The sequence below is a fragment of the Molossus molossus genome, unplaced genomic scaffold, assembly GCF_014108415.1.
Source record: "Molossus molossus isolate mMolMol1 unplaced genomic scaffold, mMolMol1.p scaffold_m16_p_15, whole genome shotgun sequence".
Lineage (NCBI taxonomy): Eukaryota > Metazoa > Chordata > Mammalia > Chiroptera > Molossidae > Molossus > Molossus molossus.
In genome coordinates, this window is record NW_023425350.1 from 81,325,422 (window position 1) to 81,341,903 (window position 16,482).

Consider the following 16,482-nt stretch of genomic DNA (forward strand, 5'->3'; position numbering starts at 1 on the left):
CAACGTGTACTGGCAGGGGCCCTTGGAGGAGCGGACACTCACCGGCAAGTGCCCGAGGAGAGGCGTGATGCCGTCAGACACGTAGAGGATGCAGCCGCCTGTCGTCACGGCGATGATGAAGCCATCTAATGCCTGCAGAGAACCAACAGCAAGGGCCCCTCAGTGATGCTTCCATGGGGACGATGTCACTGAAGCACAGGGCCCTATTTTATGACACTGACTTTGTTTCATAAGCCTCAGAATATTTCCACCAATAACCTCACAGAACCTCTCTGCCTGGCACGCCAGATGGAGCCTTAAAACGGCTTCCAGAGCAGTAAGAGCCTCAGTGAAAACTCATTTCCTGGCGCCATGAGTTGAACCTGGGCCAGGGAAATCACCGAGGGTATTTTAATGGTAAGAATGCTATTGGGCTGAATCAGAAATGTCACTATCACCATTAAAAGACGACAGCAATAGTTTGTTTCCTGCTTCCCGGCTCCTGTACCACTTCGAGTTGAGTAGAAAGATACCAGACCTCACAGGCATTAAAAAGAGAAAGTTTGTATGTCGGGTTCCTCCAAAGGAACTGTTTATAAAGAATGTTTACATTATTCCACAGAAGTAAACAGTAAGGGCGGAGGGGAGCACTGTATCACTCAGCTAGGGCCCGGGGTATTCTAGAAAGATTGACAACTCATCCGGAGACAGTTTTCCGGGGCACCTGCTCAGGCCAGGCACTGCCGGCTGCTGCAAGGGAAGAGATGCAGCAGCGGTGTGTCCCTCCCGGACACCGGCTGCTGTTCCGGAGTCCGTACTGGGTGCTCACGATGCAGCCATAAGACCTACCTGAAACTCGATTTCTGAGATTCAGACTACGTCATTCAACAGGGGATGGGGCTGTACTGGCAACTGGCTCCGTGTGCAGCGATGGGAGGGAAGGGAGGACACAGCCCACTCCGCAGGGGACACACTCAGCCGGACTCGCTGTGAGCAGCTCACTGGGGCTTTACTAACGGTAGCTCTGAATACCAGCTTCCCCAAGTGGAATATTTCTGCTTGGGGTGGGGGGAAAACTGAAATATGTACTTACAAAGTTCTAGAAATATTTTGTATGCACTCAGCCAGAACCTCCAAGGGTCTGCACAGCCAAATGGGCATTAATCCCTTCAAGGGAGGACGGTGCTCACGGGCACTGGGCAGGAACCCGACCCAGTGCACTGTGTGTGTGCCGGGCACGGTTATGACATGTCAAAATGGGAGAGTTCCTTTCACCAGGAAAATTACACCAGGGTCATTTATACACTTCTGTATTGCAGGATTCAAGACTGAAAAATATTTATTAAAGCCCATTTCTTAAGTGCACAGCATCCTTACAGAATACATAAGTGGTTTTCAAATGGGGACGATTTTGCACCCTGTGGACATCTGGCAATGTCTAGAGACATTTTTGGTTGTCACTAGTGGGGGTAGGGGTTGCTGCTGACATCTAGTAGGTGGAGGCCAAGGAAGCTTTAAAATGTCCTACAACACACAAGACACCCCCCCCCCCCCAACAAAGAATGACCAGCTTCAGAACGTAGCAGTGCTGAGGCTGAGAACCCGGCTCGGATGACGGGTCGTGGTGGACACAGATGTGCAGCCCAGCGACTTGTTCCACTCTTTCCCTCAGCATTTTTCTAAATGGTTTTGAATAATATTTCAGAGCCCCTGTAGGTGAATCTTCTACGAGGTAAAGGCACTGCTGATGTGTTGACTGGACCTTTTTGTAAAAGCATAGAGCACACTGGGAAAAGTGGGAGCGGCACCAGTGACCTTTCTGCACAGTGTGCCCCTCTTGAATGTGTAAAGCAACTCGGTGTGAAAAAGCTGAAGCTATTTATAGATGGAAGACAACTTTCATCAGCTCGTTGGCATTTTTCATCTCATTCACCAGAACTGAACAGTCACTGTGTTCAGAACGCTTGCTGTGGTTTCAGAAGCCCGTGGGAGTGACTCAGCGACCTGCCTGCAAAGTGACGGCTCCACTCAGCGTAACGGTGAGTCTGACGGAGCACTCAGGGATGCCGAGACGCCGCTCTGGCCACACTTGACACCTGCTGCACACCAGAGGGGAGCAAAACCATCCCTTTCTGCCAATTCCTGATCTGCTGGGATGTCGCTGGCGCTCTCTGGGACAGCCTCTGGGCTAAGAGAAAAGAGCGCTGTAGCCTTTCCGAGTAACATTCGGAAATGCCGCAGACTCCTAACTATCTGCAACAAGCTCGTCCTCCCGTGTCTCCTTGTGCAGATGCCTGCAGCCACACTCGTCCCCAGCTCACACCACTAGCTTGGCTGCCGTGACCAAGTCCTTCTCGTCCTTCCAACCCCCACACTACATGGGTCCTCCCAGAATCTGGGTTGGGGCCTTTCTGAGAGAAGAGGGAAGGAAGGAGGCAGAAGGATGTGTTCCCCCCAAGGGCACTAGCCGCTCAGTTCTCTGGGGTCTTATGGGTTCCATCCTTATTTTAAAAGGGGGCCTCCTGGTTACCAAGACATGACGCCTGGTTCCGCAGCTGCCCCAGAATGGCTACAAGAAAATCTGAGAAGGTGCAGCTGAGAGGGGACAACACTGTGATGACCCACCTGCAGGGTCGCTGCTGTGTTTCAGAACCCAGGGGTGGGGGTGGGGGCCGCTCCAGGGACTCATCCCAGGTCTGCATCTACTGAGAAGCAGCAGGCGGAATAGGAGCCTGAAAGAGCCTGAGATAAGCGGAAGTACTAGTTGGTGGGTTTCCCAGACTCTGCGCAGCTGCAATTCACCCAGGAGGCCCACTTGTACAGGCTTAATTTCTGGTCCATTTCACTCATCTAGCAAGATTTTCCTTATATTTGCTTCAAGAAGTCTATACAGGGAACAGGAGAAAGTGTGTAAAGTACATCCATACAAATCTAAAAGCCTTTTCTAGAAATTCGTCTCCCGAAATCTCAATCCTGCCTTTCAGCCCAAATAATTATCTACTTTAAGTCTTGCTTCCTCAAACACTTTTGATACCTTGGAACTCACTGGAAAAAAAGTTTGCATATAGGCTCATAAAAAGAGGTGGGTGCTATAGGGTTCTACATTTTAACTACTTTCCCTTAGAATTAAAAGATAAAACAATTTATGTAAAGTGGCATAATGATGTATTAATTCAACATGATATTTCACAAATCACTCTAAAATGAGACACTTAAAATGCATTGCTTTTGGGGGATGTTCTGTATTTTCTTTAAATATAGTTCATGTGTAGACTTAAGTATCTTTCATTTTTATGCAAATGTTTATTAATATGTTTGTATTTCATAATATTTGGGCATTTTCTTACACCAGGACTTTATGTTTACTTTATAGTTTGTCTATGTAAATTTGAGTTTAAATCAGTCTTAAGATGATATATAGAGAGATTTATCCCAAAAAGCTCCTCCCCAAAAACCTCACCTGGAAGTGCTGACACACAGCCAGCGTCTTACTCCTTTTGCTGACTCATCGGTCCCACTTTTCCCCTCCTGACCCGGGGCTCCGACATGCCTCGCTGGGGCTCACCCCACCCTCACACCAGACACTCCCGTCTTGCCCCCAGTCTAGGTGTCGGAACAGCCAGCCAGAGGTTTCTGTAGACTTACTGTCATCGGTACGGGGGGTTTCGCTCATGTGACATTAAGGAAGTCCACTGGCTCAGATCAGCCAGATTTCCACAGTGCAGCTCTGCAGGTGGGCGCGGGCACCTCACTTTGGAAGAAATATGAGTGTCTTTGTCAGCACAGAAAGGGCGTGTGCTAGGTGGGCAGGCCCATGGCCATTAATAATGGACACCTCCATGCCATGCCATGTAGACATAATGTGAACTCAAATCAAAAGTATAACTTTAAAGGAGACATTGTTTTCAAAATGTATTCTACTAAAGGAAAAATGTGATCACTGCATTCTCAAGAGGGACCTCTGCGCCAGAAGACAGTGCAGAGGGGGACGCTCTCCTCCCCCGCCCCCTCGCTCCAACCTACCTGCAGCTCCCCCCCTATCAGCTCCCCACTAGATGACCTCTAGCTGGGAGACAGGCAGGGGCTGCCCTGCAGCCACCGTGGCAACAGTACACACAGCACCCAACTCAGTGGCCAAAACATAACAGGAGCAGGAGCCTTCAGGAGGGCGCCTGTTTCAAGGTCTCTTTCCAGGGTCAAGAACAGTTGTTGATTTGGGCACAGGGTCTTATCTGGAATAAGCAGCTACATTTGCATTTGCAACCCGTGGAGCTAATTTAAAAGTGCACTTCACCTCCAACATCAGCTGCGTGAATTCTTCATCACTGAGGAAGGAAGGTTTCCAGTCCTGCTGAATATCACAGATTTCTGTTTGTGCTGAGACTTCTAAAAAACACACACAAAAAAGCTTTTATATTCAAAGGTATCTAGGCATTGGAATGAACAAATGAAGCACATGTTACATCTCTGTAACTCTGTACAAACCTCTGCGTAGTTTAGTTAAAGAAGCCAATGTAAGGAAATACATTACCCTAATTGCCCAGGGCTGGGATCTTAGAATGTAACAGGCCTAAAAACACCTCTGAATGTTTTCACACCCCTCAGTGAGCCTCCGGGAGGAGAGCACCCCACCTCTTCATGGGTGTGCTGTCTCCTGCTGGCAGGTGGCACAGTGCCCTTGAACTTCTACAAGACAAAGCCCAGCATCAGCAGTTGGAATTATCAAGGCAACAGAAACAAAGACTGGGATGCTTTTAAAAAAACATGTGGTCAAGGCAAAGCAAAGCACTTTAGACACTGGGATTTTCAAAATTCTAGAAACATTTTAGGCTTGTGGTATATAACCTACTGTGTCTGTGCAGAATGTAATGTATTTTTAGCATTTCTGGTTACCGAAGTATAATGTGCTATACAAATGCATGTTACCTAATTGCCTTTAAAGCCAAAAACTGTCTGGGTCAACTTATAGTTTGTTTCTTTAACTACTTTGTACTGAGGATATTATTCATGTTAGTAAATTTAATGATCATTGGTCTATACAGACCTTAAATATTCTACTTCTTTAGCATTTTTGAAAGTGTTTTGTTTTATTACTAAAACATCTCTGATAAGATTATTATGGATAACTCAAATGCTACATCGAATATACCTGCTTTTCCTTCAGTTTATTCTTCATCTTTAACCAGCATTTTGCTTTGTTTTACAAAGCAAGAGGTTTCTTCGGGGATCACTTTCTTGATGCCAATAGTACTGGTGTGATTTAACCAGTGAATTAGCAACAGGAAGGAGCAAAGGGAGGCTGCGATTTAGACGCATGCTCAGTGGTCTGGGTGACATGGAAGATGCTTGCCTGTCCATCAGTCACATAGGTCACTGGTCATACAGGTCACACAGGCAACAGGGCACTGGTCAGAATGGGCAGGGCACTGCGCGCGGGCAGGTTTGACCTTTAGGCTCCTGAACAACGGGGTTCCTGCTCTTGCTCTTGCCTCTGGCTCTCTTGCGCTCTCGGGACTCCTGGCTCTCTCGTTGCAGGGAGTGTGTTCCCCTGCATTCGTCCACATGGCTCATGGCCAGGTGGACCCCACAAGATGGACTGAGGGACCGTGACCAGCCTGATGCTCCATGGACCCCGCTCCACCATGGAAGGGACACCGTGCACCAGCCTTGCTTCTAGCTCTGCTGACTCCCAGCTGCCCGCTTCCAGGACTGGTTGAAGGAAAATGGACTCTGCACTCCCAGGGAAGCAACTCCATGCACATACAGCTTTCTACCAAATCCCATGCTCTCCTAGGGGCCTATTCCAGTGGCTTTCCAAGAACCCCACTCCCACCAGCAACAGAGAAAGGCAATCCACACAATTCTCCAATAACACTAAGAAAAACCTAAGTACCTCTGATATCTCCTACCTTAAAGAAAAAAAACTAATTCAATAACATCCTGGAAAATGCAAATTGTTCAGACAGATAACCTATAAACTGTGAATGAGGAGAAACACTGAAGGCTCCCTCCTTTGGCTCAGTGGTCGGCAGTCTCGCTTACACGGAGCACGGAGAGGGCGTCCTGCCGAGTGAGTGGAGGAATCTGAGAGAATTCAGCAGTTACTTGTGAATGAAGATGATGTGAAGGGCTCAGTCACACATGTGACTCAAACCCTCCCGTGCTCCACCACCCTCTGCCTCTGGAGTGCTCTGCGTACTGGGGTGGTTTCGTCCTTTGAGCTTCGGAAGGAATGGCCTGCTGCCACCAGCAGGCCAGAGGTGGAGTCACCCTGGGAAGCAGAGGCCAGGCCAGCGCTCAGCCTGGGGTGCTGGCTGAGGCAAGGAAGAGACGGTGAAACTCTGGGGTCCTCAAACAAATACCACTCAGAAGAAAAATGGACCGAGGATATGCTAATAAATTAGTCCCATAAATGCCCCCACCTTCCTTTACAGCACATCAACTCATCTGCAACATTCTTTTGACCATCAGGATCGAACTATACGTTAACTGTCCAGGAGAAGAAAATCTTCAGCAGTACAAATTTGCTTAGCTTGAGGTCCGTTCAACTTACTGGCATGGACAAATGAAATACCCATTTCTTCTGCATAAGTAACTTTTAGATCATTCAGTGTGACCGAATACTTTCTAAATAACAGCATAATAGCGAAAGAAGATATTTCATTCACTTTGTATATCAACAATTTGATTATAGTTCTTGGAAGTTAAGGCTCAATGCATAGCATAATAGGTCTCAAAGTAAGTAAAAAATATTAAATAGGAAATAAAATTCAGTGTTGCAATCACGTCCCCACTGGCATTTGATGGGACCAATGGCATAAGCTCCAGGTGATAAGGCAGGGTTGCCAAGGAGCTGTGTCACAGTGGGTTCTAACAAGGGAATCAAACTGCCTTGGAGCAATCTTGTAGGAAGCAATGCAATCAGCAGCTGAACAAAACCTCTGTGAAGCACTAAGCTGCAGCTGCGCCCTAGAGGGCTCACCTGGTATGCACCCGAAGGGGGAGCATGTGGTAAAAAAAAACAAAAGTCTGAAAGCAGGGCAGAAAGTCTTCCCTGGGCTGGGTAAATAGCACCCTGTTCAACTGGGACATTTATCTTTTTCTGCCGTCTTCTCCACCCCAACCCGTCCACCAAGGAAAACATACTGAAGTGGCACACATGAGGAATGGAACTTGATGTTGGGAGAAAATGACATGGAATCAGCTTGAGACTCACACAGGAAGAGGAAGGCATGAGGTCAGACTGGCCCACAGAAGTAACATTTGGATGGACATGGGGAAGGATGGCCCATACACCTATTTACATAATTTACGGGTCTAGCTCTTACATAGATAATGACACAAAATTTTCTACAGAGAGACTTGGTGTGATTCTCATTTTGGTCTGAATTACTTCAAAGGAAATAAAGATGCCCTCCAGGATCAAGATTTATCCCCCAAGCTGAGAAAATAGGGATGCTTAAAACATTAATGAGAAAATAATTATAATGACTACCCGGGCCTAATCATCTTTCCTTACTTTGTGGTCTCCCTTTAACAGGAAGGCAGAAAGCATCTCTAACTCCACAGTTCTTAACCATGGGTGCACACTGGAATCCCCCAGAGATGTTAAAACTGCAGATGCTGGGGCCTCACCCAGGGTGCACTGGTGCAAAGCCCTTTCTGCTTACAACAGAAAGTACTGGCAATAGTGTTTGCCACCTTTTGAGGAGTAAATGCTTCCACAGTGGCTTATTTCATGCTTTCAACTGGCTTGCAAAACTCCTGGAAATGTAACCATCATCTTTTACAAGCTGGTATGAGCCAGCTCCAACTCACCATTGTGGTTCCATCCCTAAAAATTCTGATTATTGATCTGTGATGTATGACCCAGTTATATGTATTTTTAAAAGCTCCCCAGGTGAGTCTAATGGGCAGCAAGCTTGAGAACCAGTAATCTGAAAGGCCACACTAATAAATAGCTATAGTGTAGCTATGATATAAATATCTGTAAGAGTCCACAAATTACCTCTTGAGGAGAAGCAGTATGGTGTAGTGTTAAAAACTGTGGCTCTGGAGACAGACTGCCTGGTATAATTCTGCACCTCTCTGGCTGTCTGTCCCACCTCTGTGCCTTGGGTGCCTCATCTGTGAAATGGCACTAACTCAGATTTTTTTTTTTTAGAGAGAGAGGAAGGGAGAGAGATAGAAACATTGTTGTGAGAGAGAAACATTGACCAGCCGCCTCCTGCACGCCCCCTACTGGGAATCGAGCCTGCACCTTGACATGTGCCCTGACCGGGAATGGAACCGGGACCTCTCAGTCCATGGGACGATGCTCAACCACTGAGCCACACCAGCCAGGGGAAATGGCACTAACTCAGGAGTGTGTGAGTCTCAGATGCAATACTATACAGAGAGGCCTTAGAATGATGCCTACCTGGCTCATGGCGAGCCCTGAATAAATGCTGACCATGGGATTCTCTAACTCGCTGCAGATGCCTGTGGAGTTCATGTCCATTTGGGTTATCAGTAAAGTTGTTTGTTTTTGTTTTGCTTTAATCCAAATGTTGGTCCAACCTCTATATTTCTCCATAAAATCTGCCATGTATTTTGTTTTCTTTTAAATATGAAATCACAGAGGGTTAGTAAGATCCTGGAGTGATCCTGGTGGCATTTAAGCACACTGCAGAGTAGGCCTCAGTCTTATGAAAAAGACGAGACAAAGACAGGAGCTCCCAGTGTTAGAGGGATGCATTTCTGCTGACTAATCCTTTTCAGGTCCTAGATTTGACAATTCTGTAATCCCACAGCCGATAGAGCCCAGCATCAATGTCACACTGATGAACTTGATCCCAGCTGTCTTATTTAACAGCTGTCCTGCCTTTTGGTGGCACTGACCTAGTTTGAGTAATTTGCAAAATACATCTTGGTAATCAAACCAACCTGCTATTTTCACTTGGCTAAATCATTATTTCAAAAATACAGCCATTCTGATTAAGTTATTGGGGCTATCAAATACTGCAACACTATAGTCCAATCCTGCTTGATTGTTCTTCGCTGACTTTTAACAAAAGTGATGAACATATTCTTTACTCTCCCCTGGGCAGCTTTAGAAAAAAAAAATGAGGCTATATCATTATTGTCATGTTTTAAAGAGGCATATATAATTAATAAAGAAATAATAAAAGAATAGCAAATGTAATAAAACTTTCTCATGTCGCACCAACACCCTCTTCCATGAAATCATCTTGTCTAGGAAAATGTTCCCTGGAAGAGAAGCATCATCATAAGCACAGAAGAACTGCAATTATCTCCTAAATGATCTGATGCTTCTGACTTTATTATGTATGGTGTCATGATTAAGGAAAAAAGAATTCTCTTTTTTAAAAATATGTTTTTATTAATTTTTTTTTTTTTTTTAGAGAGAGGAAGTAAGAGAGAGATAGAAACATCAATGTAAAAGAGAAACATCAATCAGCTGTCTCCTGCACGCCTCCCACTGGGGATCCAGCCTGCAACCCAGGCATGTGCCCTGACTGGAAATCGAACTGGGACCCCTCAGTCCATAGGATGACGCTCAATCCACTGAGCCACACCGACCGGGCAACTCTTCTTGATTGTTAATGTCTACTAAACCCTCTTAATTATTCTCCAATTTTCTTTTGTACATAAGTAAACACACGACAAGGTGGTCAGTGCGAAGAGGGAAAGGATTTATAGGAGAGTAAAAGGAGAGAGAACAATTTGAGAAAGACATAAATTCAAGGGTGGATTCACTACATACCAATGAAAATGAATAAGCCATAGCACCAGAAGAACACATATTAATCTCATAAATATCAAGTTCATAATGTACAACTCCATCTGAATAAGTTCCCAACAGGCAAAACCAATCTCTGATATTAGAAATCAAAATAGAGATGACCTTTGAGAAAAGCAGAGGTAGATATGAAGAAAGAGGCATCTATTGGGGCATTAACTTCTTTTTCTTGACCTGGGTATTGGTTTACCAATTGTAGTCATATTGTGATAATGAATTCAACTGTACAGTTATGATTTGTGTATTCTCTGTATATGTGTTATAATTTTATAAAGTGTTTAAAAGTTTTTTAAAAATGAAGCTCTGGGATAACTGGATATCCATAAGCAAAAAGCTGAATTTTGGGTTCCATATAAATTTTTGGAATATTTGTTCTAGATCTGTGAAATATGCTGATGGTATTTTAATAGGGATTGCATTGAACTTATAGATTGCATTGGGTAGTATGGACATTTTTTAATGATATTACTCTTCCAATCCATGAACATGGTATATGTATGCTTCCACTTGTTTGTACTGTATCTTCTATTTCTTTTTTCAGTGTTCTATAGTTTCCTGAGTATAGGTCTTTCACTTCCTTGGTTGTTTATTCCTAGGTATCTTATTTTTTTTGTTGTTGCAATGGTAAATGGGATTTTTTTTTAGTTTCTCTTTCTGAGACTTCATTATTGGTTTATAAAAATGCCATCGATTTCTGGATGTTATTTTTGTATTCTGCCACTTTGCAATTGCATTCATTAAATCTAGTGGTTTTTTGGTGACATCTTTAGGGTTTTCTATGTATAATATCATGTTATCTGTGAATAATGACAGTTTTATTTCCTTTTTTGCCATTAAAATACTTTTATTTCTTTTTCTTCTTTTCTGATTGCTGTAGTTAGTATTTTCAGTATTAAGTTGAATAAGAGGGTGAAAGTGGACATACCTGTCTTGTTCCTGTTCTTAAGGGAAATGCGTTTAGTTTTTCCTAGTGAGTATGATGTTGGCTGTAGGTTTGTCATATGTGGCCTTTATTATGTTGAGATATGATCTCTTTATTCCCATTTTGCTGAGTTATTTTTTTAAATCCTCACCCGAGGATATTTCTACATCTATCTTCAGACGGGGGGGGGGGGGGGGGGGGGGGGAGACTCCTCGATTGGCTGCCACCTGCACAACCCTAACCAGGGCCGGGGACAAACTGCAACAGAGGTACATGCTCTTGGCTGGAACCAAACTCAGGACTCTTTGGTCCGAGGGCCGACACTCTAACTGCTGAGCCAAACCAGCCGGGGCTCGCTGAGAGTTTTTTAATAAAAAATGAATGCTGGATTTTGTTGAATGCTTTTTCTGCATCTATTGATATAATCATGTGACTTTTACCCTTCTTTTGTTTATGTGATGTATCACATTTATTGATTTGTAAATGTTGTACCAGTCTTACAATCCCAGAATAAATCCCACTTGGTCATGGTGTATGATCTTTCTAATGTATTGATGGATCCAATTTGCTAATATTTTGTTGAGAATTTTAGTATCTATATTCATCAGGGATATTGGCCTGTAGTTTTCTTTATGTGTTTTTATCTGGTTTTGGAATTAGGATAATGTTGGCCTCATAGAAAGTGCTAGGAAGTCTTCCCTCCTCTTGAATTTTTTGGAATAGTTTCAGAAGGATAGGTGTTCTTCTTTGAATGTTTGGTAAAACTGTCCTGTGAAGCCTTCTTGTCCAGGAACTTTGTTAGCAGGCAGTTTCTTTCTTTTCTTTTTTTTAAAATTACAGCTTCAATTTCATTAGTCATTATCAGCCTATTCAAGTTTTATGATCCTTCCTGACTTAGTTTTGAAAGATGGTATATTTCCAGGAATTTGTCCATTTTTCCCAGGTGATTCATTTTGTTGGAATATAGTTGTTCATAGTATATTCTTACACTCCTTTGTATTTCTTTGTCGTCAGTTGAGTTAGCCTCTTTTATTTATGATTTTATTTATTTGGGTCCTCTCTCTTTGTTTCTTGATGAGTCTGGCTAAAGGTTTATCAATCTTGTCTATCTTTTCAAAACACCAACTCTTGGATTCATGATCTTTTGTATTTATTTTATTTTTTTTTTAGTCTCTATGTCATTTATTACTGCTCAGATCTTTATTATTTCCTTCCTTCTACTTATTCTGGGCTTTTCTTGTTGTTCTCTTTCTAATTCTTTTTGTTGTAGGGTTATATTGCTTGTTTGAGCTTTTTCTTGTTTCTTGAGGTAGGCCTGTACTACTATGAACTTTACTCTCAGGACTGCTTTAGCTGTGTCTCATTGATTTTGTGTTGTTGTGTTCATTTTTATATGTTTCCAGAAAGTTTTTTATTTCTTCCTTGATCTCATTGGTAACCCATTCATTGTTTAATAACATGCTATTTAGCATCCATGTGTTTGAATTTTTAAAATTGTAGTTGATTTCTAGTTTTGTGCCATCGTGGTACAAGAATATGCTTGTTATGATTTCAATCATCTTAAACTTGTAGAAACTTATTTTGTGTCCTAATATGTGGTCTGTCTTTGAGAATGTTCCACATGCACTTGAGAACAATAAATTTTATGCAGCTTTGGGATAAGATGTTCTGTAGATATCAATTAAATCCATATGATTTATTGTGTCATTTAAGATTGCTGTTTTCTTGTTGATTTTTTTTTTTTTTAATTTGGAAGATCTATCTAGTGTTGTCAGTGGGGTGTTAAAGTCCCCTACTGTGCTTGTATTGCTGTCAACTTCTCCTTTAAAGTCTATCAGAAGTTTTAAAATATATTTTGTTGCTCCTGTATTGGGTGTATATATGTTTACCATGGTTATAGTCTCTTGTTGGGTTGACCCCTTTAGTATTATGTAGTGAACTTGTCTCTTGTTATGGTCTTTGCTTTGAAGTCTATTTTGTCAGATATGAGTATTGCTACTCCAGCTTTTTTGTTTCCATTTGCCTGGAAAATTTTTTCCATCCCTTCATTTTCATCCTATGTTAGTCTTTTTTTCTGAGGTGGGTCTCTTGTAGACAGCATATATATGGGTCATGTTTTCTTATCCATTCAGCTACCTGTGTTTTTTGATTGGGGCATTTAAACCATTTACATTTAAGGTTATTATTGATAGGTCCTTATTTATTGCCATTTTTGTTCTTTAGGCACATGTTCCCCCTCTCTTCTTTCTTCTTTCTTGTCCTTCTCCTCCACTTCCTCCCTTTAGCTTTATTTTTGGTCTGTGAAGCTCTTTATTTCACCTCAGTTTTGAATGATAGTCTTGCTGGATAGAGCAGTTTTGTTTTCCAATCCTTGCATTTCATTACTTTGAATACTTCATGTCATTCCCTCCTGACCTGTAGTGTTTCTGTTGAGAAATCAGCTGATGGCTTTACGGGAGCCCCTTGTAAGTAACTGACTGTCTCTCTTGCTGTCCTTAAACTTATTTCTTTGTCTTGAATGTTTGCCATTTTAATTATGATGTGTCTTTCTGTGGATCTCTTTGTGTGCATTTCATTTGGGACTCTCTTCCCCTCAAAAACATGTGTCACTTTATCCTTCACATGTTAGGAAAGTTTTCTGTCAATATTTCTTCAAATAGGTTCTCTATCCCTTGCTCACTTTCATCTCTGTGTGGTACTCCTATGATGCAGATGTTGCTCTGTTTCATGTTGTTTCACAGTTCCCTTAAACTGTCCTCATGTTTTTTAAGTACTGTTTTCTTTTTGCTGTTCTGAGTGATTTTTTTTTTTTTTTTTTTTTTACCTTGTCTTCTATTTAGCTGATTTGATCCTCAGCTTTTTCTAACTTACTGTTAGTTCCTTCCAGGGTATTCTTTATTTCAGCACTGTCATTCTTCATTTCCAACTGGTTCTTTTTCATGCTCTCCATGTCTTTTTTTCATGTGGGTATAGTTCCCACTAAGTTCCTTGTAGTTCTCATTAAGTTTCTTATAGTTCTCACTAAGTTTTTAAAACATCATTATAACAATTACTTTGACCTCTGTGTCTGATAAATTGCTTGCCTCCATTTTATTTAGCTCTTTTTTTGGAGATTCCTCCTGTTCTCTCATTTGAGGCCTGTTTCCCCACTTTTTCTATTTCTTTGTGTTTGTTCCTGTGTATTGGATAAGACTGCTATGCCTCCGAGCCTTGGTTGAGAGACCCAGTGGTATATTCTCCTTAATCTTCTGAGCTGGTTGCTCTAGAAATGTCCCTTGTGTGGGTTATGAAGGCCCTCCTATTGAATTTGAGTCTTGATTGCTGTTGTCCTGTTCGTGGGTGGGTTCAACGCTCAGGCTTGCTGACTTTGGGTTTCAACCCCGACCATGCCATGCCAACTGTTATACAGGTGCTGACAGAACAAAACAAGACAAACCAGACCAAACTGAAACAACACAACCACCCCACAAAAAACCAACAACAACAAAAACAACAACACAATGAGAAAACCTAAAGAAAAAGGAATACTGAAAGACAAGAAACTAAGAGAATTAGAGGAGAGAAAATAGAGTCAAAAAGAAAAATATAAAAGAAAAGGAAGAGACAAGAAATAGAATACAGCCAGCCATCATTAATCAGTTCCAGATTGTACCACAATAAATGAATTTCTGCAAAGTAGGATTCTTTATTTAGTATACAGTCATCCCTCACCACTTCGTGCTTCGACTTTTGCGGCTTTGCTCTACTGTGGTTTTTTCAAGTACTAGACTATATTTGAAAAATCCACAATAGAGTGAAGCCACGGAAATCAAAGTGTGAAGTGGTGAGGGACAACTGTAAGTATAAAAATAAAAGAAATAAATAAATAAAATAATAATAATTTAAAAGTAATAATGATGAATAAAATATAAAATAGGAAAAGAAAAACAGGAATATAAAGAATAAAATTGAAAATAAAAAATAATAAAGAAAGGAAGAAAAAAGAATAGACTAAAAGGAAAAAGAGAAATAAGAGAATATGAAAGAGAAAAGAGAAGAAAGATAAAAAAAACAACAACAAGAAAACCCTTTGTCTCTGCTATTTTTGGAGCTTGCTGGATTTTGCTCCAATGTTCTTGTATTTTCCCTCTGGTGTGTGGGTCCCAGGCCTCCCAGGAAGTTCTCTGGTACAAGCCACTGTGAATCGCTGTTCCTGCCCAGCCCTGACTGAAGCCTGGCAGTGTGGATCCTCAAGTAGTCAGTGGATGGGGCCTTCATAACCCAGAAGCTGGGTCTGCCTTAGGTCTCATACCTTGAATAGCCCTGTTCTGTGCTGCTTTTCCTTCCCCATGGTGCGGGGCGCTGCAGGGGTAATTGGGTCCTGGTCAGGGTGGTTTAAACAGACTCGTGTTGAGGGGGGTGCCTATAGGCTGTAGGAGGGGTGGGCAGGTACTTCCCCTCTTCCAATGCCTCAGCTCTGCTTGGATCTCTGGCACCCCCTTGTCACTACCCCAAGTAGGAGCAGATATTAAAAAAACAAAACAAAAACCCGAGCCCCACTTGGCTCTCTAATCTTTCAGCATGGCTGGCCCTTGCTGGGTCAGGCTTCTGCCCTGGCTTCCACCAGGCCAGATGTCTGAGTCTGCAGGCCCAGCGGCAGTGGTGTGGATTTCTCGCCCAGAGCCATTCCACAGGCAGGGGAAGGAGGGCCTCCTTCCACTCAAGGTGAAGAGGATCGTTCCTCTTTCCCAGGGCCCTCTGTCTGGCTCCCTTCCAGCTCTCCACCAAAAGTTCTTTCAGAGAATAATCAGTCCCTCAGAGTCACTGCTGAGTGAACCAGTGAGACCCCTCCACCAGTCTGCAGTTCTGCTGCATGGCTGCTCCTGCAGACAAAGGTCAGGTGAACTTCCCAGGCTGGTGTTGTAACAAAGCAATTGCTTTTTGTCTGGGATAGTGGGGTCTGAGTCTCCCAGGTGGAATGAATCACCACTGATTCCCACTGCTGGATAATATGTGGACTCCTCTTCCCTTGTGTTGCTTTGTATTGGGGGTTCCTGCATGAGGCTGAGACCCCCACACCCCCAGTGGGCAGGGGCCGCGCTGCCGCACCTTCCCTCTGGATTCCCAGTCGCACTGTTAGCTGAGGAGCTGGCTCATCCAGCCTGCGTTCTCCTGTCCTCGCTCCACGCTCCCCGCTCACAGTATTTCAGATCAGCTATTGTTCAGCTGGTTTTTCAAGTCGAATGTTCTGCAGTTTATCCGCAAGTCTGGTCCGGTGGACGGAACTTCCCTAGTCTGCTGCCACGATGGGATCCCGACAGCAGCATTATTAGTGACAGCCAGAAAGTGGAAACAACCCAAATATACATCAACTGATAATTGGATGAGCAAAATGTGGTATGCCCATACAACAGATATTACTTGGCATAAAATGGAAGGAAATAAGAAAACTTGCTAAAATATGGATGTTAAATGGAATAAGCCAGAAAACACACACCACATATTATGATTCCATTTCTCTGAAATGCCCAGAATAGGTACACCTAGAGACAGAAAGAAGACGAGCGGTGGCCAGGACTGGAGGAGGACACGTGGGAAGTGACTGGGATGAAAACAGTGGACAGTGCCGGTGTCTGCACGCCCTTGTGAATATACTAGAAACCACTCAATTACAAATTTAAGATGGTGAATTTTATAGTGTGTGAGTTATGTCTCAATAAAAATAAATTTATAAGTGAATTAATGATTTTCAATTTATTTTTTCATGGTGGAGCGTGGAAGGTAAGATTGATGAGGGGCG

General features: G+C 42.9%; 1 protein-coding gene across 1 annotated transcript in view; it reads right to left on the reverse strand.

The window, feature by feature from the left end:
* Window positions 1-16,482, reverse strand: part of NPAS2 (neuronal PAS domain protein 2) — a 175,232-nt gene that overhangs the window by 60,315 nt on the left and 98,435 nt on the right. Inside the window, exons 4-5 of the mRNA XM_036262766.1 lie at window positions 4,274-4,365; window positions 43-132 (exon numbers count right to left, since the gene is read on the reverse strand). Of these exons, the coding sequence (XP_036118659.1) occupies window positions 43-132; window positions 4,274-4,365 (182 nt within the window). The remainder of the gene's footprint in view (window positions 1-42; window positions 133-4,273; window positions 4,366-16,482) is intronic.